The sequence below is a fragment of the Aspergillus foveolatus genome (assembly GCF_047715535.1).
Source record: "Aspergillus foveolatus strain CBS 279.81 unplaced genomic scaffold BDW70scaffold_8, whole genome shotgun sequence".
NCBI classification, from domain to species: Eukaryota; Fungi; Ascomycota; class Eurotiomycetes; order Eurotiales; family Aspergillaceae; genus Aspergillus; species Aspergillus foveolatus.
Window position 1 is genome coordinate 566,677 of NW_027396072.1, and position 22,530 is coordinate 589,206.

At 50.7% G+C, this 22,530-nt stretch overlaps 9 protein-coding genes across 9 annotated transcripts; 5 read left to right on the top strand and 4 right to left on the bottom strand.

Annotated features, from left to right (window-relative positions):
- Nucleotides 1-231: 231 nt before the first annotated feature.
- On the bottom strand, nt 232-1,760 carry BDW70DRAFT_130512 (indoleamine 2,3-dioxygenase). The gene is made up of 3 exons (XM_073735822.1): nt 1,426-1,760; nt 745-1,368; nt 232-679 (listed from the first exon to the last, which is right to left on the bottom strand). The coding sequence occupies exons 1-3, from the start codon at nt 1,717-1,719 to the stop codon at nt 299-301; spliced, it is 1,299 nt and encodes a 432-aa protein (XP_073599001.1). The 5' UTR covers nt 1,720-1,760; the 3' UTR covers nt 232-298.
- Nucleotides 1,754-2,080, bottom strand: BDW70DRAFT_130513 (uncharacterized protein). The gene has a single exon (XM_073735823.1). It carries the CDS (start codon nt 2,046-2,048, stop codon nt 1,836-1,838), a length of 213 nt encoding a protein of 70 aa, XP_073599002.1. The 5' UTR covers nt 2,049-2,080; the 3' UTR covers nt 1,754-1,835.
- Nucleotides 2,081-2,267: 187 nt separating this feature from the next.
- On the top strand, nt 2,268-4,345 carry BDW70DRAFT_130514 (kynureninase). Its single transcript, XM_073735824.1, has 4 exons — nt 2,268-2,660; nt 2,713-3,050; nt 3,124-3,604; nt 3,667-4,345. Exons 1-4 carry the CDS (start codon nt 2,453-2,455, stop codon nt 4,080-4,082), a joined length of 1,443 nt encoding a protein of 480 aa, XP_073599003.1. The 5' UTR covers nt 2,268-2,452; the 3' UTR covers nt 4,083-4,345.
- A 51-nt stretch (nt 4,346-4,396) lies between these two features.
- BDW70DRAFT_130516 (cytochrome c oxidase subunit 7) lies at nt 4,397-5,269 on the bottom strand. Its single transcript, XM_073735825.1, has 5 exons — nt 5,192-5,269; nt 4,950-5,028; nt 4,808-4,868; nt 4,724-4,755; nt 4,397-4,624 (listed from the first exon to the last, which is right to left on the bottom strand). The coding sequence occupies exons 1-5, from the start codon at nt 5,218-5,220 to the stop codon at nt 4,595-4,597; spliced, it is 231 nt and encodes a 76-aa protein (XP_073599004.1). The 5' UTR covers nt 5,221-5,269; the 3' UTR covers nt 4,397-4,594.
- Nucleotides 5,270-5,302: 33 nt separating this feature from the next.
- Nucleotides 5,303-8,062, top strand: BDW70DRAFT_171680 (uncharacterized protein; the record flags this gene model as incomplete). Its single annotated transcript, XM_073743282.1, has 1 exon — nt 5,303-8,062. The coding sequence occupies exon 1, from the start codon at nt 5,597-5,599 to the stop codon at nt 8,060-8,062; it is 2,466 nt and encodes an 821-aa protein (XP_073599005.1). The 5' UTR covers nt 5,303-5,596.
- Nucleotides 8,063-8,277: 215 nt separating this feature from the next.
- BDW70DRAFT_130519 (uncharacterized protein) lies at nt 8,278-10,308 on the top strand. The gene is made up of 3 exons (XM_073735826.1): nt 8,278-8,908; nt 8,996-9,171; nt 9,228-10,308. Exons 1-3 carry the CDS (start codon nt 8,703-8,705, stop codon nt 9,989-9,991), a joined length of 1,146 nt encoding a protein of 381 aa, XP_073599006.1. The 5' UTR covers nt 8,278-8,702; the 3' UTR covers nt 9,992-10,308.
- A 3,691-nt stretch (nt 10,309-13,999) lies between these two features.
- Nucleotides 14,000-15,592, top strand: BDW70DRAFT_117780 (inositol-pentakisphosphate 2-kinase). Its single transcript, XM_073734682.1, has 3 exons — nt 14,000-15,076; nt 15,175-15,374; nt 15,454-15,592. Exons 1-3 carry the CDS (start codon nt 14,288-14,290, stop codon nt 15,500-15,502), a joined length of 1,038 nt encoding a protein of 345 aa, XP_073599007.1. The 5' UTR covers nt 14,000-14,287; the 3' UTR covers nt 15,503-15,592.
- A 1,688-nt stretch (nt 15,593-17,280) lies between these two features.
- Nucleotides 17,281-18,184, top strand: BDW70DRAFT_148167 (chitin deacetylase; the record flags this gene model as incomplete). Its single annotated transcript, XM_073738823.1, has 3 exons — nt 17,281-17,618; nt 17,703-18,067; nt 18,138-18,184. The coding sequence occupies 3 exons, from the start codon at nt 17,281-17,283 to the stop codon at nt 18,182-18,184; spliced, it is 750 nt and encodes a 249-aa protein (XP_073599008.1).
- Nucleotides 18,185-18,507: 323 nt separating this feature from the next.
- On the bottom strand, nt 18,508-21,827 carry BDW70DRAFT_157321 (M48 family metallopeptidase; the record flags this gene model as incomplete). The annotated part of the gene is made up of 10 exons (XM_073740333.1): nt 18,508-19,817; nt 19,893-20,263; nt 20,734-20,767; nt 20,826-20,884; nt 20,942-20,973; nt 21,026-21,089; nt 21,159-21,204; nt 21,260-21,284; nt 21,338-21,578; nt 21,637-21,827. The coding sequence occupies 10 exons, from the start codon at nt 21,825-21,827 to the stop codon at nt 18,508-18,510; spliced, it is 2,373 nt and encodes a 790-aa protein (XP_073599009.1).
- Between the last annotated feature and the right edge of the window lie 703 nt (nt 21,828-22,530).

The window sequence follows — 22,530 nt, forward strand, 5'->3', positions numbered from 1 at the left end:
CACCAACCGCAGCCTCATAATCACAGCTTCAGGGTTATCACACTGGTTGGCATCCCTTCGCGGAAAATAACCGCCTTTGCTCCATTATGGCTGGTATATTGAGATAAGCGACAATTCCTCGCTCTCTGAAAGGTCCTCAGACCTTTTCAACTTCCATGCGGAACATTGAGATAGCCCATAAGAACAACCAGACTCGAGGAAAAGAAATATTGCTTCATTCTCGCTAAACTCATAAATCAAATGGTATACTCTATCATAATACAATGGGCTCGCAAAGTCAGGCAAGCAGCTAAATCCTTCAATCCGCATAGTATGCCGTAGCCTTAGTGTCATCACGAGTTTGCCTCAGAAAGGGTATCAAATCAGTTCCACCTGTGCCGCTGAAGCCTGTGGAAACCTTCTCAGTCGAGTCCTTCATCTGGGTTTGCGTCATCGAAGCCAAGTTTATCCGGACAGGTGTGTTCGCTGGAGGAGGGAGCTTGGACGCCAATATAATGTACCTCGTTACGATCTGTACGTGCTTGTCGCGGAACGAGCCGAGAGCCATGACGGCGGTGTTGTAAACATCCCTCACAGGTGAACCGAGCTTGCAGCTCATCGCGTACGGACGAAGATTGGCGTTTCGAGTGAGCATTTCAAGGAAGCGTCGGTGGGGTCCGGGCATGTAGTTTCGCATTTCCTGCAATAGATCATTAGTGGCTGATTGCTTATAAACAACAGCCCGAAAAAGGTGACTTGGCATACCTGGATGTATGGAGTCTTTCCCAATTTTGCCTTTGGAAGCTCAGTCTTGGTGGGGCATCCCATGGCTGTGTGCTCGACGCCCAGGAAGATGTCGAATGTTTGGATGAGAGAGCTTTGAGCGTTACTCCCGCCACTGTATTGGAGCCATTCACCCTTACCGTTTCCTTGGTCAAAGAACAGACCGTTTGGAAGGCCGGCAGATGCCATATTCTTGCTTCCAGCGAGGTACGGACGGAGTAAGTGAAAGAAAACGGCAGGGCGGTTCTTCTCGTACATTCGTTCCAGGATTCGAGCCAGTTCGTTAAATCCTTCAGTGATCTGGTTGAGGTATGCGACTATTCTCTGGTCGTCGCCCACAGTCACGGCTTGGATGGTGTTTAGCATCATTTCGATGACCCGGGCTCCTCTCGCTTCCATAGCGACAGAGACCATGAAGAACCACTCCTCGTCTTTCGTTCCAGTATATGACAATGTGGCGGAGAGATTGTCGGCACAGGTGAGGTCATCGTTGGGTGATGAAGTTGACCAGTTCCAGAGATTTAGGGCTGCATATGTAGCTACAGGAGGCAGCTCTAAGTATCTTGAGACTTCCAGGTATGGCACTGAGATAGCAGGAGGCAGAACCTAGCGTGACACTGGTAGTTAGAAGCCATATCAAATGCCTAGAGGACAAACACCAACCTCCTTGGGGGTTTCACCACCCCAAACATAGGCATGTGTAAGATAGGAAAGGACCACATAGGCTCTCCTCCATTCTGGCTTGGTTCGCAGTTTCGTGGTATTGAGCACCGGCAGGCTCTCGACAGCCTGGCGAATAGTACCGTTTTGGATACTAGCCGCCAAATCTTGGGCAACGGCTTCCCAGGGAGCGTAATAAGGGTCCGGCAAACACCGCAGAGGAGGAGTCTCCGGAAGAAAGCCAGTTTGGACCGAGAACTCGTACTCTTCAAGTGAGAAATCTGGTGAGGAAAGCATTGTGGCGAGTTCTGATGTGTAGACTAAAGCTAAGAGGATGCTATTGGAGAAATAGATAGAATGGTCTTTAGAAACATGAGCATGAGGCGCTGAAAGTTATGCAAATACGGTCCCCCTTAAATATGGTTATCCAATGTAATAGTGTCTCTAAATGGTATGATGGAAGCGGGCCCGGAAGACGTTGACATGGATCTTATCTCAAGTTCTCCCTGATGTCCATGCTCACTGTAACACTGCCAGTGAGTTAGCACTAGCCATAGGCTCGTGAAGAACGAGCGAGTCATGCATTCTGTCAACCCTCGTTCTGAGACTACGAGAAGAACCGTCATCCTTCCCGAGATAGGCTCAGCAACGATGAATACAGACAAGATAGGTATTTGGTAGTGCAGCATGTCAAAAACCGTAGCCAATGGAAGGAAAAGATAGGATGATGCCAAAGAGCAGAGGAAGCGATAGTGGGGACGGAAGACATCCGGGGCAGGGCAAATTCGCTGCGTAGCGGGGACGGATCAGCTTCCGGCTTCCGCCCAACTGCAATTAATGGATTTATCACTGTTATCGGACCCCGCCGGTCTGGCCGTATACGACTGGAATTCTTGACGTCGTATCGGTTACGTCTGGTTTCCCGCTATAAAGGCCAGGGGTAGCGAATGCTCGAGCTCCCGAATATGTCTTCTTCCGTGTATCCCTCCTTCCAGAAATCTCCTCTCAGCTAACTCTCCTTCCTCTGGCCATGTCCAACCACGTCAACGGTGTTAATGGTGTTAATAGTGTCAACGGCGTCAACGGCGTCAACGGCGTGAAGCCTGTATTTCCAGAGAATGCAGCTTCTAAAGAATATGCCAAAGCCTTGGACGCGGCCGATCCCCTGGCCTCATTTCGGGATAAGTTCATCATTCCCTCCAAGGCCAATATTCAATCCAAGAGACTCGCGAAGCCCAGTACGTGCCATTGCAGAACTCAGATATATCTCGCTAATATGCTCTACTCCAGATCTTTCAGCAGATCCGTGCATTTACTTCTGCGGGAACTCTCTCGGTCTCCAACCCAGAGCTACGGCAAAGTACATGGAAGCACACTTAGATACATGGGCATCAATCGGTGTCAACGGACATTTCACTAAGATTGAGGATTCTCCGCTTGACCCATGGTGGGTGATGGCTGAGCAAGCTGCAGGCTCGATGAGCAAGCTTGTCGGAGCAGCACCGGAGGAGGTTATTGCAATGGGCACGCTCACATCAAACTTGCATCTGCTACTGGCAAGCTTCTACAAGCCCACCGCCACTAAGCACAAGATCCTGCTAGATTGGAAAGCATTCCCTAGTGATCACGTCAGTTTGCCTCACCAGACCTTTAGATCTCTTATCACACGTTCCGCCATTACAAACTAACGTCAACTTTCAGTACGCTATCGAGTCTCATATTGCTTGGCACGATGGATTAGACCCAAAGAAGTCCATGGTTCTCATCGGCCCAGATGAGGGAGAGTATGAGATCCCCACGCAAAAAATCCTCTCCATCATCGACGAGCATGCCGATGAAGCTGCCCTGATTCTTCTTCCGGGGATCCAGTACTACACTGGACAATACTTTGATATCAAGACAATCACCGAGTACGCACACTCGAAAGGACTTATGGTTGGATGGGATCTGGCCCATGCTTTCGCCAATGTCGAGTTGAAGCTCCACGAGTGGGACGTAGACTTTGCAGTGTGGTGTACCTACAAGTACGCTAACGCTGGACCCGGATCAATGGGTGGTCTCTTCGTTCATGAGAAGCACGGAAATGTCGACTACAGCCAGGGAGAGGATTCTCCGCAGTTCCGACACAGGCTCGCGGGCTGGTACGGTGGTGATAGGTCCGTTAGGTTCAAGATGGACAACAGTAAGTTATATATTTCAGCAACTTACCATGTCTCTTCGTGTCAATGCTTACAGTGTTTCCAGAATTCAGGCCCATACCGGGAGCAGGGGGATTCCAGCTCTCCACCTCTTCCGCTACGGATCTCACCTGTCTTAACGCTTCACTTTCCATCTTCGATCAAACGTCAATTTCCGAATTGCGCCGGAAGTCTGTGCAACTAACCGCTTACCTTGAATACCTGTTGTTGAAAGACACAACAGACGAAACCCGCCCATTCCGTATCATTACCCCCTCTAACCCCGAAGAGCGAGGCGCGCAGCTGAGTCTCCTCCTCAAGCCCGGTCTGCTGCAGAGGGTCGCCGACAAGCTGCAGTCTGCCTCGATTGTTTGCGACAAGCGCGAGCCCGGCGTTGTCCGTGTTGCCCCTGCTCCTCTGTACAACACCTACAGCGAGGTGTGGCAATTTGTGGAACAGCTGAAGGCTGCATTCCAGGAGTAAAGTTAATCGCGTCCAATGGCATTATTAGGAAGCGTGTACACTGTTCAAATCTCTGTATGACTGGAAGCGCTCTTGATAGAGCGATACTTGGGCAAAGCGAAGGAACCGGGACTCTTTCATCTAGACACTTGTAGACACTCGTAGAGCAGGGAAGATGACCAACCAACTATAATCAATAGAATCTTGAGGAGTGACTTCCGCGGCTGGTAGGCGCTTCAAGTCAGATTTCGAAGTCACTGGTCATAAATTTAACGTACTTATTTCTATGATCCCGTCATTCAGAGGCGTGAAAGTTGTTAATGTTTAACAGATGTGGACACTTAATGCGCTACAATTCAGCTATTTAAGACGAAATAAAACTGAGGAAAAGGTTCACATTGGGGCTCTAGCTTATATACAACCTCGATAGTCTCCCACTTGACTAGCCCATCATGAATTAGAGGTACACCGTCATTCAGCTCATGACAACCTGTATGGGCGATACGGAGTCTCAATAATACAGAGAAGTCAATCTATTTCTCGCCGAACCAGGTCTTGTGGCCCTATTGAGAGTGTTAGCAGACATCGTAGCAATTGGACAGGGCCCCGGTCGAGTCTTATGCCAGAGGCGTTAAAGCGGAGACAGCAAAGGGATTACTGACAAAGACCATACGGCCCATGGCGTAGGTGCAAGCTAGGACGGAGTCAGCGAAAAGTACCCAAATTTCAATCCAAGTAAAACTTACCAACACCCATGCCGTAGACGGAGATGAGGTAAGGATACATGACCCAACCGGAACGAGAGGTCTAGTTGTAGAGATTCGTGTTAGCTAGCTGACACGGTCCCCAAAAAACCACTGTAGGTGGGTTGTGTGCGCGCGAACTGACCTTCCACCACTGGCGCTTGCCGTCGTGCTGCTGGAAGAGACGTTGGTAGTAAGGGACACGGTTCTCACGGAACACGAACCTGCATAAATAGAGACTGAGTTAGCAAAGTGTGCCTCGCAATGGAATGGTCTCTCGGAGCCAGAACTCAGCCAATCAAGCAGAGCATTTTATGGTGCCGGATGCCGACTCAATTGGCGAGAAGCCGGTGCATATTGAGCACGAATTAATCGGAGGTGACGTACCCGGCCATGCGAGGAGCGGTGCGAAGCATTTTGACGGTGTAGGAGTGCGATGAGCAGGGTTGTGAGAGGATAGGAACGCAATGACGGGTATATCGAACGATCAGTTGATGTCGAGAAGTGGTGGACCCGAAAGCAGCTCTCAGTCACGTGATTTTCCAAATACTTCCGTCCTTTCAGACGAATTTCCTTACTAATCACGCAAAAGCACTAGTCTAGTTCAAGAAAGGTGGTTTTTCGGGGAGAGCTTCGCCGATGAATTTCTGAAGAGCTCGTGTCGAAAACAGAGCTTGAGGATCACTGCTGCTTTCCTCATCGGCAATTCTCAAATACTGCTACTTGAGCGCGGATGAGACAGGATGATTAGGTTGTGCTCGAATCCTCCGCATCATTTTCCGTTTCAAACTGATGCGACCGGCTCTTCTCCGATTGTTGAAGAGGCCATCGGCACTCTCAGTCCTTGATTCCCTGGTTTCGTCTCCGCCTGGCATTGAACATTTGGAATCTCGATTGCATAAAACATGCTTGCATTGCTATTCTTCCCCGTCAGGGCCCTCGAATTTTCAGTTCCGCACACCACGACTACTGCCGGAGGATAAAGATTCTGATGTCTCTACGATTCCTTCGAATTTTCGTTTTCACCCCATTCAAATACAGCCAGCAAATCCTACCCTCGAAAATGACAGTACGGGTAATACGAACGGACAGCAATCATTATGGAAGGACCTAGGGACACAGCTGGAGAGATTGGATTACGAGTCTGATGTTGGTCATACCGATGATGTCGGCACGCGCTTGGTGGATGATCCAGCCCATCGGAACGACTTTGAGCTTTGGCTAGAGCTGCTTCGGTACCGCCAGCGTCACTATGGGGACATTGGAACTTTGCACATCTGGGAGGGAATGACGAAGCGGGTGGGTGGGCTGCAGCTCCCTGTGGACGGAGAGTCTGCAGATTTCTTCTGGCAGAGCTTTGTGAATTACGGCCTAAAACGCGAGGCGACCCTAAACGAGGTTGTGGATTACGCGTTGGAACTGGAACATCGAGCAGGCAAACGCTGGCCCAAGCTTTACCAAAGCATTGTGGGTACGTTTGTAAAGCTTGGGATGGCAAAGCAAGCCTTGAAATGGCACAAGCGCCTCCAAAAGGCACACACTCCCAGTGACGAGGATATCGCTGAATGTTTCACGGCTGCTCTTCTTGCCTATGGCAGCTCTGGGAGAGCATCTGTCGGATTACGAGCCCGGGTTGCTGCCTTCCGCGAAATATGCAAGAATACTAATGGGCATCAGGTTTATGGCCAAGTCATTTCTGCTTTGATGGCAAGCGGAAAATCGAAAGAGTTGCTGCGAATGCACGAGTTTCTAGTCGGACAAGGCGACCATCCACGTTCTATTGAGGAACTTCAGCCGGTTCTCGAGTACGTACGGATCTTTTCTAGTAACGCCACCAAAGCTAGGCTTGAGCGGTATTGCGACGAGCGATTCGGCCGCGACAACGCCGCCGATTTCAGCGTACCATTACCATCCTCTACAACGGACCGGTCTCCAGCAATGGGTGTGAAAGACCAGCTCGAGGAAAATGGTTTAAAAGATGACTTTGGAGCTCGGATCTTCGCCACAAAAGCTCTATCAATTGAAATGATTATATCTGGTTTCAAAACATTTCATATTCCAGCCATCGGCCCGCAGTCCCTGCGCGAGATGGCTAGGCGAGCTCGTGGAAGTCAGGACATACTAGAAAAGCTTGAGCAGCTTGAGCAAAGCAAGATATCTGTTGGGAACAGTGTTTTCGTGCGACTACTGCGCCGGCTTGCCAGGGAGAAGGAAGAGATACTTCTCTCCGATTTGATCCACAGCGATCAGCATCATGATGTGCTTGAGGACTATGAAACTCAGGCGTCATTGCTGGTGTCTCATTACGCTGCTCGCGATTGGCGACAATATAACCTGACATTAGTTGTCCTGAAAGAGCTGCTAGGCGAAGGATCAAAGTTGCTGAATATTCATTTTAAAAAACATCTCGCAGCCGGGGAGAAGGATTTGGCTGCTCAGGCAGTGACGGAGATGCTCGCTCAAGGCTTCACTTTAGAGCCTGCTACCTTGACTTTTATGGTCAACTATCTCTTCGGCCCGCGGAAACCGGGGCGTAAAGCAGTCAATCAGCCGAACCTGCGCTCAACCCACTCGCTACCGTCTGCTTTCCGGTACCTACAGAATATTGCTTTAACAGGTACAAGTGTTCCTGTGAAGCTCTGGGTTGAACTGCTCAAGCGATACGGAATGGTCGGTCGCTGGGAAGAACTCCGCGCCTGTTGTCTCTGGCTGGCCCGCCGCTACTCGACCATTCCTTCCACGCCAAGAGATGATGTCCGAGCCTCAAAGAGAGACCCGCTTATACTGCAGCAAATATTCGACCGCCATATGCAGGAAGCAATAGTCAGCTGGGGGTTCATCATAGAACCGCCAACTATATTAAAGTCAAAGGATTACTACGCGCCTGGATTGCACGGTGAACGTCTAGTTCCGTTCGTTCGAGGCATTTTACTCCTCCGCGAGCTGCACAGTAAAGGTATCGACATCCAGTCACCGCTCGTTCGTCGGGTTAGCAAGAGACGCCTTGTTATGCTCTATGGTCCGCCCTTCTTCTCAAACCGAAAGAGGAACCGAACGCTGAGGGCTTTGAACCCTTACCCGGCTGACCGACTCATTGAAGATGTCAATCGTGCCTGGGGAGAGCCGGAATTGTTTGACGAGGAGGGCAAGAAATCTTTGAACTGGATGATTCAATTCCACCGTCCGAAGCTCTCGCCCCGTCATCGTGCTGACCGAGCTGATTTACGGAAGTACCGGCGAAAAGAAAACAGTGGCTAGTAGAAAGATGGCAATAATAGCATCTAATATACTATATAATATTATCACGGAGTACAGTGTCTTAATAATGTTGGTACCTAGAGCCCCGAGTACTCTGAATATTACTGCCAAGCTGGCACGTGACTAGAGTAGTGTCCGGGTAACGAGAATGTTTTGCTCCGCCACGACAGCTGGCGTGTCCCCAAACGTCAGCTCGGCTGCCGATTCGTCTAAGAATAGCCCCGACAGTCCAGAGTCCAGACAGTATCAGAGTTCTGTGGAGCGACTGGGCCATCAGGTTCTCTCTCCCTTAAAGGACCAAGAGTCTCAGATCAGATGACACACCAATCATGGCAGCTGTGGTCCCACTACTATCACATCCAGATCGACAGCCGTCCAACCCTCTTTCCCAATAAATACGTAACGACGCCGTTAAGACACGAGCGGGTCTGGAGAGCTTTCCAAGTTGGCCTTCACTCCTCTTTTCTCTGGCTACAATACCATTATTATCTACTCGTCGACACTAAACGTCAATATTGAACATACCCAGCTCCAGCATTCCAATCCGCAGCTAGCGCCTGTTGCTGTCTCCTGATCTTTCAGGATTTTTTTCTCCCCCTATATTCGTGAATAAAGACCATTCGCCGTTCAAAAGCGCAAGATGCTAGGAACGACCGGACTGCTGGCTCTTCTGTCTCTCGCCTCGGCCACAACTGTCATTCCTAGACAGTCCAGTAACGATTCCACAGCTTGCAATAACGCAGCCAGCCTCTGTTCAAAATCCTACGGCGACATTACTCATCTCGGCGCGCACGATAGTCCTTTTCTGCGAGACGAGTCTACTGGCAATTCAATATCCGGTAACCAGTGAGTTGGACAATCTCTCCACTTTCTCTAGAAGCCGCGATGAGCTCTCTAGCCGTACTTTGGGCACTAACCTGGGTTGCGTCTTAGGCATTACAACACCACTGTTCAACTCGATGCCGGTGTCCGCTTAGTATCTGCCCAGGTGCACGACAGTGACTCCCAATGGCGACTGTGCCACTCGAGCTGCGACCTTCTGGATGCTGGGAGGCTTCGTACGTGGTTATCTGAAATCAAGAGCTGGTTGGATTCAAATCCGAATGAAGGTACGGCTTGTCAGCGCTTATTGCGAATTGGGATATTTATATTGAATTTGTCTTAGTGGTGACGGTTTTGCTGGTGAATTCGGACGGCGCGACGGCCTCCGACCTTGCTGCGGAGTTTGAGGCCGCAAACATCACCGACTATGCCTATACTCCTACGTCACAATCAGCGCCATCTTCGTGGCCGACATTACAAGAGTTGATCGATGCCGGGACCCGTTTGATGACGTTCGTCGCATCATTAGACGACAACTCAGGCGCCACATATCTCATGGACGAGTTTACCTACATCTTCGAGAACCCGTACGACGTGACGTCGCCATCGAACTTCTCCTGCACCGCGGATAGGCCTTCCAGCGTTAAGGGTAATGCCGCCTCCGCCATCTCGGCCAACATGCTCCCTCTGCAGAACCACTTCCTCTACCAGACGATCCTCCTGGATTATCAGGCCCCTAATGAGAGCTACGTCGGCACCACCAACGCCCCTTCTGGCGGCGAAGGAAATCTCGGTGATGCAGCATCTACCTGCCAGACTGCCTGGGGCCGCCAACCAGCCTTTATCCTGGTAGATTTCTTTGACAAAGGTCCGGCCATAGAAACCGTGGATAAACTCAATGGAGTCACCAATCCTGTTGGCCGCACGAATGTTACCGCTGTTGCTGAGGACGAGGAGAGTTCAGCCTCCACCTATTCGAACGTGTTCAAGGGGTTGGTTGACCTCGTCCGCAGCGCACAGGCTGGAGCTAGTACCAGCATGGGTGACTGGATCTGGGCTGGCGGTGACTGGGGTGAGATTCTAGGCGGAGGTATCGCTCTTTCTTAGCATGGTTGCTCGGCACGACCACTTCTTGGTTTCTTCGATGTTTATTTTCTCGCCTCTTACGCACCTCCACTTGATACCTGATTGGATTAGACAAAGCATTGTCATTAGATAGCCATGCATGGGATCGGCGTTTTGGATAAGCGACTGGAAGTTGTCCACAAGGGGTGGCCTTAGCTTAAAGTTTAACTATTTGCATTCGAAGCTATGTTTTTGTCTTTTCAAGATGTCTTCTAGGATCATGTTGCGTCTAGCTCACCAAATTCAGTGTAAACTAGAACTGGGGCGAATCACGCCTCCTTTGAAAGACTTTCTACTTATTGGACGGAGCGTAAAAAATGGCAGTGATTCTTGCAGGACACTCGAATAGTGTCATCTTCTTTTGACTACCCAGAAATTCACAAAACAAGGAGACTTTGCCAAACCTGATCCGCAAGGCACTGATCTTGATTCCGGTGAACTGACAGCGCAGCTACCAGACTAGTTTCAAGTGTCTGCCAAAGGACTTCGTCGCACACTATATCATCATGCCTATCGTCCCTGTGCTGCAAAGGCCATGCCCTACTTGTTTCCCAATGCTTGGCCCTTCCTATACAGCAAATATAGAGAGCTACAGGCTATGGAGGGCTTGACCTGCTGACTGCCTCTAGGACGAAGTGAGAATAGTGAGAATATCTTATACTACTTCGAAACGACCGTTGCCTGAGCACGAGTCGAATGTGTCTTCTAGTGGCAACAGAAAACACGAATCTCAGAACCCCCCTAGATGGGCTACACCAAGCCTTGCGCACAGAAAAGCTCCTACCAACCTCTCAGCATTAAGGTACTGATTTTAGTCTAATTATATAGGAAACATACTCTATACCTACTCTTCAACAATCAAGATTGATTCGGCGAGATGGATGGAACCGTCCTGCTCAAATTGCTCGTGGCCTAGGGAGGAGATTTGATACTTGGAGTGCACACACGCCAAATTACTGTTCCGATGATTCCATTTAGAAGGAATTGGTGTGAACCGGCTAAAAGTAAATGATTTTAAGTGCGGGGAATACGAATTACCTATGCTCTCTGACGTCTTCATCGTATTGGAGCCATTGTGATGTTGATTATGCCAGAGAGACCCGTAAATCCCACATCTATGCATTCGTTTACATGGCTGAGTAGTACCGATCATTTATTGTACTCTGGAAATAGTCAGCCGACCATCACCAACAGAATATTTTACCGCGCTATAAGAATAGCCGGCCGCAAGGATACTTCTGTTTACTGTACGGCAATTGACAGTTAATCTATCTGCTTTGAAGAATTCTCTGTTGATGGCTTCGTTATGGCAGAATACAGATCGACGGTACAGACAGGGGCGGCCGCTCACTCCAGTTGGCATGTAAATCCGATTGAGATCCTCTCAACCATTGCCAAGATAACTGTACTCCGCGCCGCGAACCGGTGGCTGCAGATGTCCTTGAAAATGGCCGGGATTCTCTGTTTAAATCGAGCGGGACCCAATCCTAAACTCAATTCTGAACGGCTTTCGGCTTCACCCCGTCGTGTGTTTGCGTTACTGCTTCAAGAGCTCCTGAACCTTGGCCACCTTATCTTCAAACGACTGCACCTTGTCGGTTCTGCATTGGACATGAGATTAGCCCAGTTACTGCTGGTAACGCACAGAGCGAGTGGTGCTGCGACCACTGCGAGAAAAACAAACCTTGAACCGACGCGGATATCAGTTTGGATCCTCACAATGCCTTGTTGATGCAATATTGTGTGCGCCTGACCTATGACTCGATGTACTTCGTCCCATGAACCTTCTGTTTAATCGGACCGGACCACCCAGCAGGGGCGGAGGAAACTCGTTAGCACACTCGTGGCATTACAACGGGGTCAGACACAAAAATCCCAGTCAGGGCAGGACAAGGTGCATCTGCATAGTGGCACGACTCTCAACCAGGTTGAGGGGTAATCTGGGGCGATAACAAGGGACCCTAGATCACGCAGCGTCCTTGGTGCGAGGAGGTACTTATGGTAGGACGAGGCAGGACATACCGAGTGTGGTTCCGGCTGAATGCATGACGTATTTCAGCCCCGATTTCTCAATCAGACGTTGGACGTCTGCGATTTGCGCGGAAACCGATGGCGATGAGGTGCCAATCTGTGCGAATTGTGATATTAGTCGGCTGAGCTGCGGCCTCACATGGTCGTGGCAAGGAACGATGATAGGACAGAAGCGTCAGATAGAGAAGAAACAAGGCAAACGGGCGAACCGCAGCACAGGGGGTATTATTGTTGCATGATTGATGCATGTGCTAGCGAAGACGTACGGGGATCAGACAGAAGTCTGCAGTGCAATGGGGGGGAGTCGGGATGGAGGCCATTGCCAGAGAGAGCGGGGTGCGTTTGAGGTGCTTGTCAGACGTCTGCAAAGGGCCCACTGCGATGGGTGATGTGCAGGAAGCGATATTCTGGTGCGGTGTCTCCTGGGGTTGCTTCTTGCGATATTACGCTATCTCAGGGGACACTAGCAGAACCAAGATCCTTCTAAGAGGCAAGTTCCACTGGCGATGGTGCGAGCTTGTGGTCGTCGTGTTGAGTCGTCGTATTGGGTGGTCGTGGTGCGAGGCTAAGCCTGGCGCCCCTCATAGCCGCGGGGTAAAAGCAGCCTATCGCCCTATCGCCCTATCGCCAACTGCAGGCATCGCCCGCCCGGTTAGGCCAAGTATTGCTTCATCCCTGTATGCAAGCGATTGACATCTGAACGAAGTCAGAGCACACTAGGGGCCCGGCTGCAGGTTTCCTATCTCGCCGATGCGGCTACTACTGGTGTGACCCGTGTTATCGAATCGAGTAGAGTGCACGTTACTCACGAGAACACAAGCGGGGCGCAGAGTCTCAGTCACGATTGGCATCCACAGCTTTGGAACTCGGAACTTGGTTCGCACCTCTGCAATCTTCTTGACTCACAATCGTCAATTATTATTTCTCTCGTCCCCCTCCAGGTCCTTGTTTCCATCTCGTCTTCTCGTCATCATCAAGGAACAGCCCGGCTCTTTCCAACCTTCTGGAAGCCGCCGGATCCCTGCTAGTCTGAGCCTATCCCTCGTCCTTGCGATTTCTTGCATGACTTCAGCAGATCCTCTTCCTGTGACATTCCACACGCTCGCCTATGATCATCCTCAGGCAACCAACCAGCCGCCGTTCTGACCGCTACTCTTCTTGAATTCGCCTGGAATCTGCGCCGCGAGAGACTGCCCAAGTCGACCTGGAAGTGTCCGTGCCCGACGCCCTGGATCCTGCCATCCTAGCCTCCTTTGCTCAGCTGCTCTGCGCATTCAGCCTAGGATCCACGAAGCCACGAGTTGCGCTATCCGCGGCCTCGCTTCTTTGCGGGAATCTCATCCGACTTCGCCGCCAGCCTTGCCAACGAGACTTCGCCGGCCTTTGTTGACGTCAGGAAATACAGCCATACAGCCTTTAGTCTATCCCAGCGGTGCCAGCGTCATCAGGACTCCGGACTGGCGTACAGAGCCAGTCGGCGATCCCAGTCGCCAATCGAGCTCCCATTGGCGCAGCATTGACGGAGTGGCCAAACGTTCAGCCTGCTGAGACGGTCTAAATCCTGCACAAGACTCATGGCATGGGTCAAGGACCCTCGGCACTAAACGCAATCGGGTTGTCTTGGTCTTATCGCCTGGTGTCATCGACCAGCCAGCACCAGTCAAGCGCATCCTTCACCATATCTCAGCTGAGTAACCCTGCGCCATAAATAACTTTTTACCTACTACTACGAGCTTATTTTCTGGTCATTTCGGATCGATTGGCTGCAAGTTACGAGGCACAGTCGTTCCGCTCATACGGAGGCGACGCCGGAATAAGCAAACGCAAAAAAAAAAAAAAAGAAAAAGAAAAAGAAAAAGCAATTCACGGTGTGACCGAGCTTTCAGGCAGACGAAGTACTAGTTATTCGTCAACCTCGAAGAGGCTTATACGTCTCCTGGAATTGTCAAGCCACTGAAGCAGTATTAAATATCGGTTGCGGCCCAAATCACATCTGTGTGCGAAATCGAACCTATCCTCTTGCTTTTTCGAAACCCTATTCTCGCAGCCTGTTACCCGGGCCCTAAGGCTACCATTTAACCCAGGAACATTCTGTTTGCTTAATTTCATCCACTTCTGGACCGCCCATCCTCCTAACTCCTAGGTTTTCTGGTTTGTAGACGCTCATATCGACGGATTGCCAGCGTGGCCATGGTGTTTTCCAGAAAGGTTGGACCAAGGACAACTCAACACCTGACGACGTGACCAATGACGCAACTCAAGTCGTTTGAGCTCCCAACTGGGACTCAGCTTGCATACCTCGCCGAAGGTGGCGCAAATATTATTTATCGCATTGTGTCCCAGGCAGACCACCAAATTCTACCTGCTGAATACAGAGGAAAGCTGCTACGACTCCGCAAGGATACACCGGCCGGTGTTTCGTACCAGGAGATTGCCCGGAATTTTGACAGGGTCATCCGTCCCCTTTTCAACCCAGAAGAACTGGTGGACCAGGAACTGGTGTACCTACCAAAAGGCCTCTCCCAGCAATGCAATGAGCAGTTGCGTGCTGCCGAGCTTACTGGGAAGCGACCGAAGCAAAGGCGGGGTGTTTATCTGTCTGTTACAGAACCATTTGGACTGTTGGTCACAGATATGACCTCCTTTGGCAATCCTGGGACAGATTTGGCTGAGCTAAAACCGAAATGGCTTGTCCAGTCCCCGTCCGCTCCGGTGGGCGCTCGCAGATGTCGCACCTGCGCTTTGCGGGATATGAAGAATCACGATGCTCGTCGAGTGGGTGCAGCGGAAGTGCGATCATTTTGCCCTCTGGACCTGGTATCTGACAAGTTTGAGCATGTTTTGCGCGCAACCAAGTTCGTCAAAGGATATAAAGACCATACCCGGCTTGCGAAAGTTCTCTACCGGAATTCCACGCTGTTAAAACTTCTAGCACACCAGAGGAGCATGAAAGATGTCGGGCTCTATGGGCCCTCGCCGCTTTCGCGCGATAAATCAATTGCAATGACTCTTCGGGATTGCACAATGTATATCAAGGTGACTACACCCCCTTGGGACCTGGAAACCACTCCAAGCACTCCTAATCCTACACTAGAAACCCTGCAGCGGTACAACTGTCTACTAACGGTTCGTAGATGCCCAGAAGTGAGAAGGGCCGCGTCGAAATCCGCCTGGGCGATCTTGATCTCAAGACCGCCGGCGGGGGCAAAGCCCAGTACTGGCTAGAACTAGAGCATCGTTTGCTCAGCGAAGGCTGGTATATGGGCGCTAAAAACCACACCCGTTCATGTGACTGCGCTCTGCAGAGTCCGCGAGCGCAGCCACCTCCTTCCATGTGAGACCATGGCTTTTTCTTTGCTCTTAAATCCTATAATCTACGTTCACGGTGAGCAGAAATCTAATGGGGACTACAGCTTATGTGCTGGAGTTGCATTTAGTCTTCATGCCACGAAAGTTACATGACCGCGAGAACATCAACGCTATCGTTACCGGAGTTTGTGATTTCTTGTCTTTCGGCGCTTTTCGTCTTGGATTACGTCCATTAGGCCCTCGAGTCCTTCAGACGTCATCGCGAGTCTCGTTTGATTAGGTGTTGGGATATTTTGCAGAATACCCTGTGTTCGGTTCCTCTTCATGCTGCTTTTATAGGTGTTCCGTTTGACTAGTAATTCTCATGGTTGGGAGGTATTCTGTTTGATTTGTTGTATACATACTAATGGCGAGCAATTTGGGCACGGGAGTGATATTTCGGCTGTCTAGGGTAGATCGAGACTTTTTTTTTTTTTTTAAGCAATTGGCTAGCTGACTTACGTTCATTACGTCCAATGCCGTCCTCCACAAGAGCTTTCTAATCATGAGTCAGTGACAAAGAGATCTCAGTCTTGGCAGTCAAATCGGCAGTGCGGATATATTTTGGTCTAACTTGCTCCAACCACCCAAGTCAGCATGGCAATCCCACGCATCGCTTCTCGGCTATTTTTTCCATTGCGTCTTTCAATACCCCAAGGCGTCCGCGGTTCTCACCAAACAAGGCTGTAGCTGTTCGACTGTTCTCTTACTCCGCGCGGAATGGATCCCCTAAGACAGACGTTCTGGTGGAACTGGCCAAAGCTCGACGAACCATCTATCAGTTGGGCAGTAACAGCCCTGTTCCGGACTCCGAAATCGAGAAGCTTGTTCATGCTGCCATTTTGAACGTCCCAGTGCCTTCAATACCCAGTCGACACGACTGCTCGTGCTGTTGCACCGCGAGCACGAGCGCCTGTGGGATGTCGCAATCGATGTCTTTCAGAACCTACTGATTACAGGTGCTATACCCAAAGAAGTCTGGGAAAGGCAGACACTGCCGAAGCTGCAGGGATTCCGAGCTGGCGTGGGAACGGTATGTTAAACTCGACCGCGCAGCGAGAGACTGATTGGGCATGGATTGCGATAAGTACGGACTACGGAGTATTAATCAAGAGGGTGCGGACAGATTCTCTTTTACGAAGACCCAACGCATATTAAGCCATTCTCAGAGAAGTTCCCTCTATACGAAAACCAGTTTCAGCCTTGGGCTGAACACTCCAGTGCCATGCATCAGTTCTTTCGTGCGTCTGATCCCCGCCCCCCTACTTTTGGTCCCATCCTTTGTTGTAAGTGCACTCTACTGACATCATGCAAGTCTGGACCGGACTCGAATCCCTTGGCTTCGCGGCAAACTTGCAGCATTATAATCCTCTAATTGACGGCCCAGTCGCTAAGCAATGGGATATCCCTTCCGAATGGAAACTTGTCGCACAGTTGGTGTTCGGTAGCCCTAAGGGAGTTCCTGGGGAGAATAGCCGGAAGCCAATTGAGGACCGCGTCGAGATACATGGGAGGCGGTAAGACAGATCATAAGATGATGTGTCAACCGTCTACAGGCGCTTCCTGCAGGTCATATCCCGGGCGTATTTTCCTGGGACTGCTATAGAGTTCGGCTGGACCAATAGACATTTCTTCAGTAACTCGGGTTCGCGATGCCGCCTGCCTCCTTCCTAGAACATCTAATCCCGCCAACCCATGTTCATGCTGCCAATTCTCATAGACGGAACGCTCCTTCCCAACTCTATAAGAGTGTCGAGCGGTCATGCTCTTTTTTCCCGTTTGTCGTGCATCTTGAGACTCAATCTCGGGTTCTTTCTTCCCTACGCCGCTACTGTCCATATTCTTCAGCCCTAAGGTTTATACTTACCCCATATCATCATTTATATATCATCATGCTGTTTCCTAATGTGCCGGGTGTGGCATCTCTTCTCTCACTCCTCGCCGCAACCCTCATCCTAAACGCTCAAGCCCTAGCCATCAATACAACAGCAAACCTCACAGACCAACAACCGCGTGTTTCCTACGGCCTATACATTCACCATTGCTACGTTCCTGGAGTGGTAGCCCTAACCTTCGATGACGGACCCTACATTTACACAGAAGAACTCCTCGACATTCTCGCGCAGTACGGCGCCAAAGCGACCTTTTTTGTGAATGGCCACAATCTAGCTGGCAACGAATGGCTCATCCAGCGTGTTCTAAATGAAGGGCATCAGCTAGCATCGCACACGTACGTGAAACACCTCAATGACAGCCTGGACTCTTCGCTCCAGGAGTTATTTCAAAACTAACCTGACGTCGTCTTACTTTCCAGATGGGGCCATACCGATCTTACTGTTCTCAGCTATGACCAGATTGTCGACCAAATGACCCGACTCGAGTCTGCCTTTGTAGCGTCCGTCGGGGTAGTTCCTACCTACATGCGGCCGCCGTACCTCGCCGCCAATGACTATGTTCTCGGCGTCATGGCTGAACTCGGCTACAATGTAATTGGTGCTAGTGTCGATACCAAGGACTATGAGAACGATCATCCCGATCTGATTGGACGTAGTGTGGCCAAGTTTAACCAGGAGCTAGATCAGGGAGGAACGATCGTCTTGTCGCATGACATTCACGAGCAGACTGTGCGAACTCTAGCACACATCATGCTGGAGGAAGTGTACGAACGAGGCTTGCAGCGTAAGCCCCATTTTGCCCTTTCTTTGTCCCTATGTTGGGCTCCAAGAGACGTTACACTGACAGCGAACAGCTACAACTGTCGGAGGGTGTCTTGGTGACGACGCATGGTACCGTTAGTTAGAATTAATCCTCTTGTACTTCTCGACGCCTATCATTAGCCTACGCACTGCTTGTTTGGAACTTGTCCGATCAATTAATTAATCCTGAATAGAAGTTGGGCTGTTCCTGCAGAGTAATTGTACACCCGTGACACATGATATGACTGGAGATAACTAAGATATAGTGCCCAAATAGCTCCTTGCAGTCTATGGTAGGTCAGATGTAACCGTAACACGTATTGTGATGCCTCTGTACATTCCAAAACAGACTTTTCATGATATCGCGTAGATCTACCACAGACTTGTATTTGGACTATCCACGGCGTATATTATTTAGAGTATCTAGTCCTCATCCCAGTTAGGGTTAGGACCGGGAGGCTTCGGCCCACCGGCCTGTCGAGCAACGATGATCTGGTCGACGCTCAGAACTGTCCGAGCTGACTCACTGGCTAGACGAATAGCCCAACTCTTGGAAGCAAGCAGATCAAGGATACCCTCTTCCACGGTATCCAGCGTACCAGCCGATGAGGAACCCTCAAGGTCAACTCCGATGGTCCAGTAAGCCTCCGCTTCGCCGCCGCCGGAGCTACGCTCCTCTTCGCTGTCTTCACTCTCCTCGTCGTCATTATCGTCGGTAGACTTCACGCCGGCGTTTGCCCGGTGATGAGCAGTGTAAAGACGAGAAAGGACCTCGGTAGCTTCGAGACCGGCGGATTCAGCGAGCGTGCGAGGGATGACCTCGAACGCCTCGGCGTACTTGCGGATAGCATGCTGGGGCAGACCAGGTGTCCTGTCTGCGAAGGCAGAGATGCGTTCGACGAGCTGAATCTCCGTGGCGCCGGCTCCCGGAACAAGACGCGGGTCCTTGGTGATGGCCTTAACGGCGTTGACGCCGTCGTCGATGGCGCGCTCAACGTCGTCGAGGTGATTCTGGGTCGCGCCGCGAAGGACGATGGTTGAGGTCCGGGTGACGGCTGTAGCGTCCTCCTGGCGGAAGACAGTGACGCGGTCGCCTCCAATCTCGGTAGTTTCGACAACGTCAACGGAGCCCATTTCATCAGGCATTGGAGCACCGAGGCGGGCGAGGGGAGTGGCGCCAACAACGCGGCACAGGCGGCGGAGCTCGAACTTGGAGAGGATCTTGATCACGAGGATGTTGAAGCGGTTGAGGTAGTGGAGGGCCAGGTCGCCGACTTGGGCACCTGCAACGACGACACGCAAACCAGAGTCGTAGAGCTCTTTAATGGCGGCTTCAAGACGCTCCTCCTCACCCTTAGTGAAGTCAAGCATATCCTGCGCGTTCTTGAGCAGGACCGTCCCCTTGGTTTCGGTCTGGGAAATATCGATGGGGCAGCTGAAGACTCCAACTTTGGCTTTATGGGCTTTTTTAATCGAACCTTCGGGCTCGCGGCCAAACACCATACCCTTAATCACACGAGACTGTTCCAAGCTTCCTCCCATAATCTTCACCACGCGGACATTATCGACGTTGAAGTTGACGGGGTTTTTGGGCAGAACGGACAGGACAGCCTCGGCGACAAGAGAAGCGAGGAGCTGCTCGGTACCGGACTGCTTACTGGCGACTACCGTGCGTAGGGCCTTAGTGAGTTCGGTCTGGGAGCGTAAATCCTGCAAACGATCGACTTCAAGATCTATTGCATCCTCAGTTAGATATGGCCTCTAGGAGGGGGGCATTCAGGGACACCATTGTAAGATCAAGAACCCACCTTCTAACACCTTAAGCGCAAAGTTTTGTGCCTTCTCGTATCCATGAACTATATCGCTCGTCTTCAGACCCAAGCGCAGCAATTCCTCAGCCTTCTTCAGCAGTTCTCCCGCCAGAACAATAACCAGGTTGGTACCATCGCCCATCTCCGCATCCTGTTGTTGACTCGCCATGACTAGGAGTTTGGCTGCAGGATGAACAACTTCCAACTCACGGAGGATTGTAGCGGCGTCAGATGTGAGAATCATCTTTTGCAGGTGGTTGATAACAATCTTGTTGCGGCCATACGGACCAAGCGACGTTTGGACGGTCTGGGAGATGGCCTGGCAGGCCTCGATGTTGCGAATGACAGCACCATCTTCGGCGTCATGGCTATAAATTACAGTTAGGGTAATGGTTTCTTCTCGCCTATCGGCTGCGTGTCCTCGTTGTCTTCGTAGAGAGTTCGCGGGGGTCAGTCCTGAGTGGGAATCGCTTACCTTTGGTAGCCAGGCTTGAAAAGACCGGCCTGGGAAGGTCCGGGTAAAGACAGGGACATGATAGCTATGAGTCCTTTGTCCGGATTAGACAATCACTGATTGGAATAAGGAGACGAAAGGGGAGATACCGTGATGCTGCAATTAGCTGCTGCTGCTTGGGGATTTTTTGGTGGAGCTTCGAGATGGTCTGCTGGCACTGGTTTGCCTGGTTTGCACTACGAGGGGCTCTTGGCATGCCATGTCGAATTATCACTGTTACAGTCGGGTATTGGAAAAGACAATTGATAGGAGATTAATCATTATATCATAAAACTAATTTACATGGGCAGATAATAAGCCGATCTTAGCTATATTCACTTTTACCAAAATTCGTTGCTGGCTTTTCGAAACCCTGGCACTATAGCCAAATGTTAGTCCTGTTTTGAAGAGCAACATTGGAGAATTGTTCTACTTACTCCAAGAACCAGTGCCAATACAGCCACTGTTCTCATATTCCGCCTGGGCTTTATCTAGCCTAGATGTGAAGTCAGTATTTTTCAGATCTGACATTTCTCTTGAGAACAGATCGTACCATCCGCGAATAGCCTCCATGCGGTTATAGTTCTATTCTAGAGTCAGCTTGAGTTCCAGGACCTGTATCTATCGGCACACTCACGGAAGGATGGGTGGATATGAATTGAGGAGGCGCTTGCTTTTCTGCTCTCTGCATGCGTGCCCAGCTAAAATCGTTAGCAATTTCCGGCTCGAGGGATAATGTTGGCTAGATCCAACAGAATCGGATTACATACAAATCAACCGCAGCTTCAGGGTTGAAGCAAGCCTTCGACATCATCACTAAGAGAGAGAGATCAGCAGCAACCCAAGAGCAAGACTGAACACTAAATCATACTCAAGCCGATGTTATCCGCCTCCGCCTGGTTTGGGTTAGCAACGTTAGCTCGACTCTATGATACTGACAAGTTCTTACCTCCTGCGTTCTAGAGTTTGGTAAGCTGTACATGAGGTTTAGTAATAAGGATGGGATATTTCCGGAGATATCGAAAAGAAGAGCAGCGAGGAAGATAACTCCCATGGTGACAAAGTTATTACTCATCCTTTCTCCGGTATGATGTGCCACCACGTGGGCAATCTCATGGCCGAGAACAGCTGCTAGGCCGTCTTCATCCTTGCAAATGGGTAGAATGCCAGTGAAAACAAAAACCTTGCCACTATGCGCAATTAGAGATTGTCACAGTACGGTAGAGCGCAGAGAAGCATTAAGCTTACCCTGGGAGGACGAAAGCGTTCACCATGTTATCATCCTTAATAACATGGACCTTCCAGTCGGCCCCATCGATAGGCGCCATAGGAACCAGACGATGGAGAACGCGATTAACCATGATAGTGAGCGGGTGATATTCTGGAAGGATGCGTCCTTGACAGTCCCGCAGCACCTCTCGGTAGCTCTGTTCGCCCATCTTTAGCTCCTGTTGATGGGAGACACAATTAAACCGTCGCCGACCAGTCATCTATTTGTCCCTTTAGCATGAGTCCAAGGTATCGGGAGGGGGGGAGCCCAAATGCAATATGCGCGCGCAAAGACGGCGGAGGGTGTATCCGGATAAGACAGCTCACCTCCACAGTATCCGTATTATAAACATAAATGCCCCCAATAACACCTCCCACCATCACAAAGTGAACCGGTCTCGCTTTTTGCAATAGGTGCATGATCAACGGCTGTCTTCCTGGCCCGTCAAACCGTCTATATTTATTGCCTCCATTGAAGAATTGTCGATGGCTTGAGCTTGAGAATGACCGTGGATGAGCTTGAGGAAACGCCCGGGGTACAGATCGTGTGGAAGATATGAAAGATCTCGGTGGCTGCGTTCTCTTGGATGGCGCTAATGCAGATCGTGAGGAGTATCGGAAGGGAGAGATGGAGATACGGGGACGAGGGGCTATTGGGCCCGGGGGGCGCACGGAGATGCGCAGCGAGGGCGTTATTGGATAACGGAACATCTTTGCGGTACTAGCATAGTTTGTGTGCGAAATTTATGTCGAACCAGCGGTTGCAGGGTTGGTGTTGCGGCCGGCGAAGAGAGCCGTCGGTGGTTGCGTCGGCGAGATCCAGGAACGTAGGATGACGTTGAAGGTTGCATGTGAGGAAGGACTGTCCCCGCA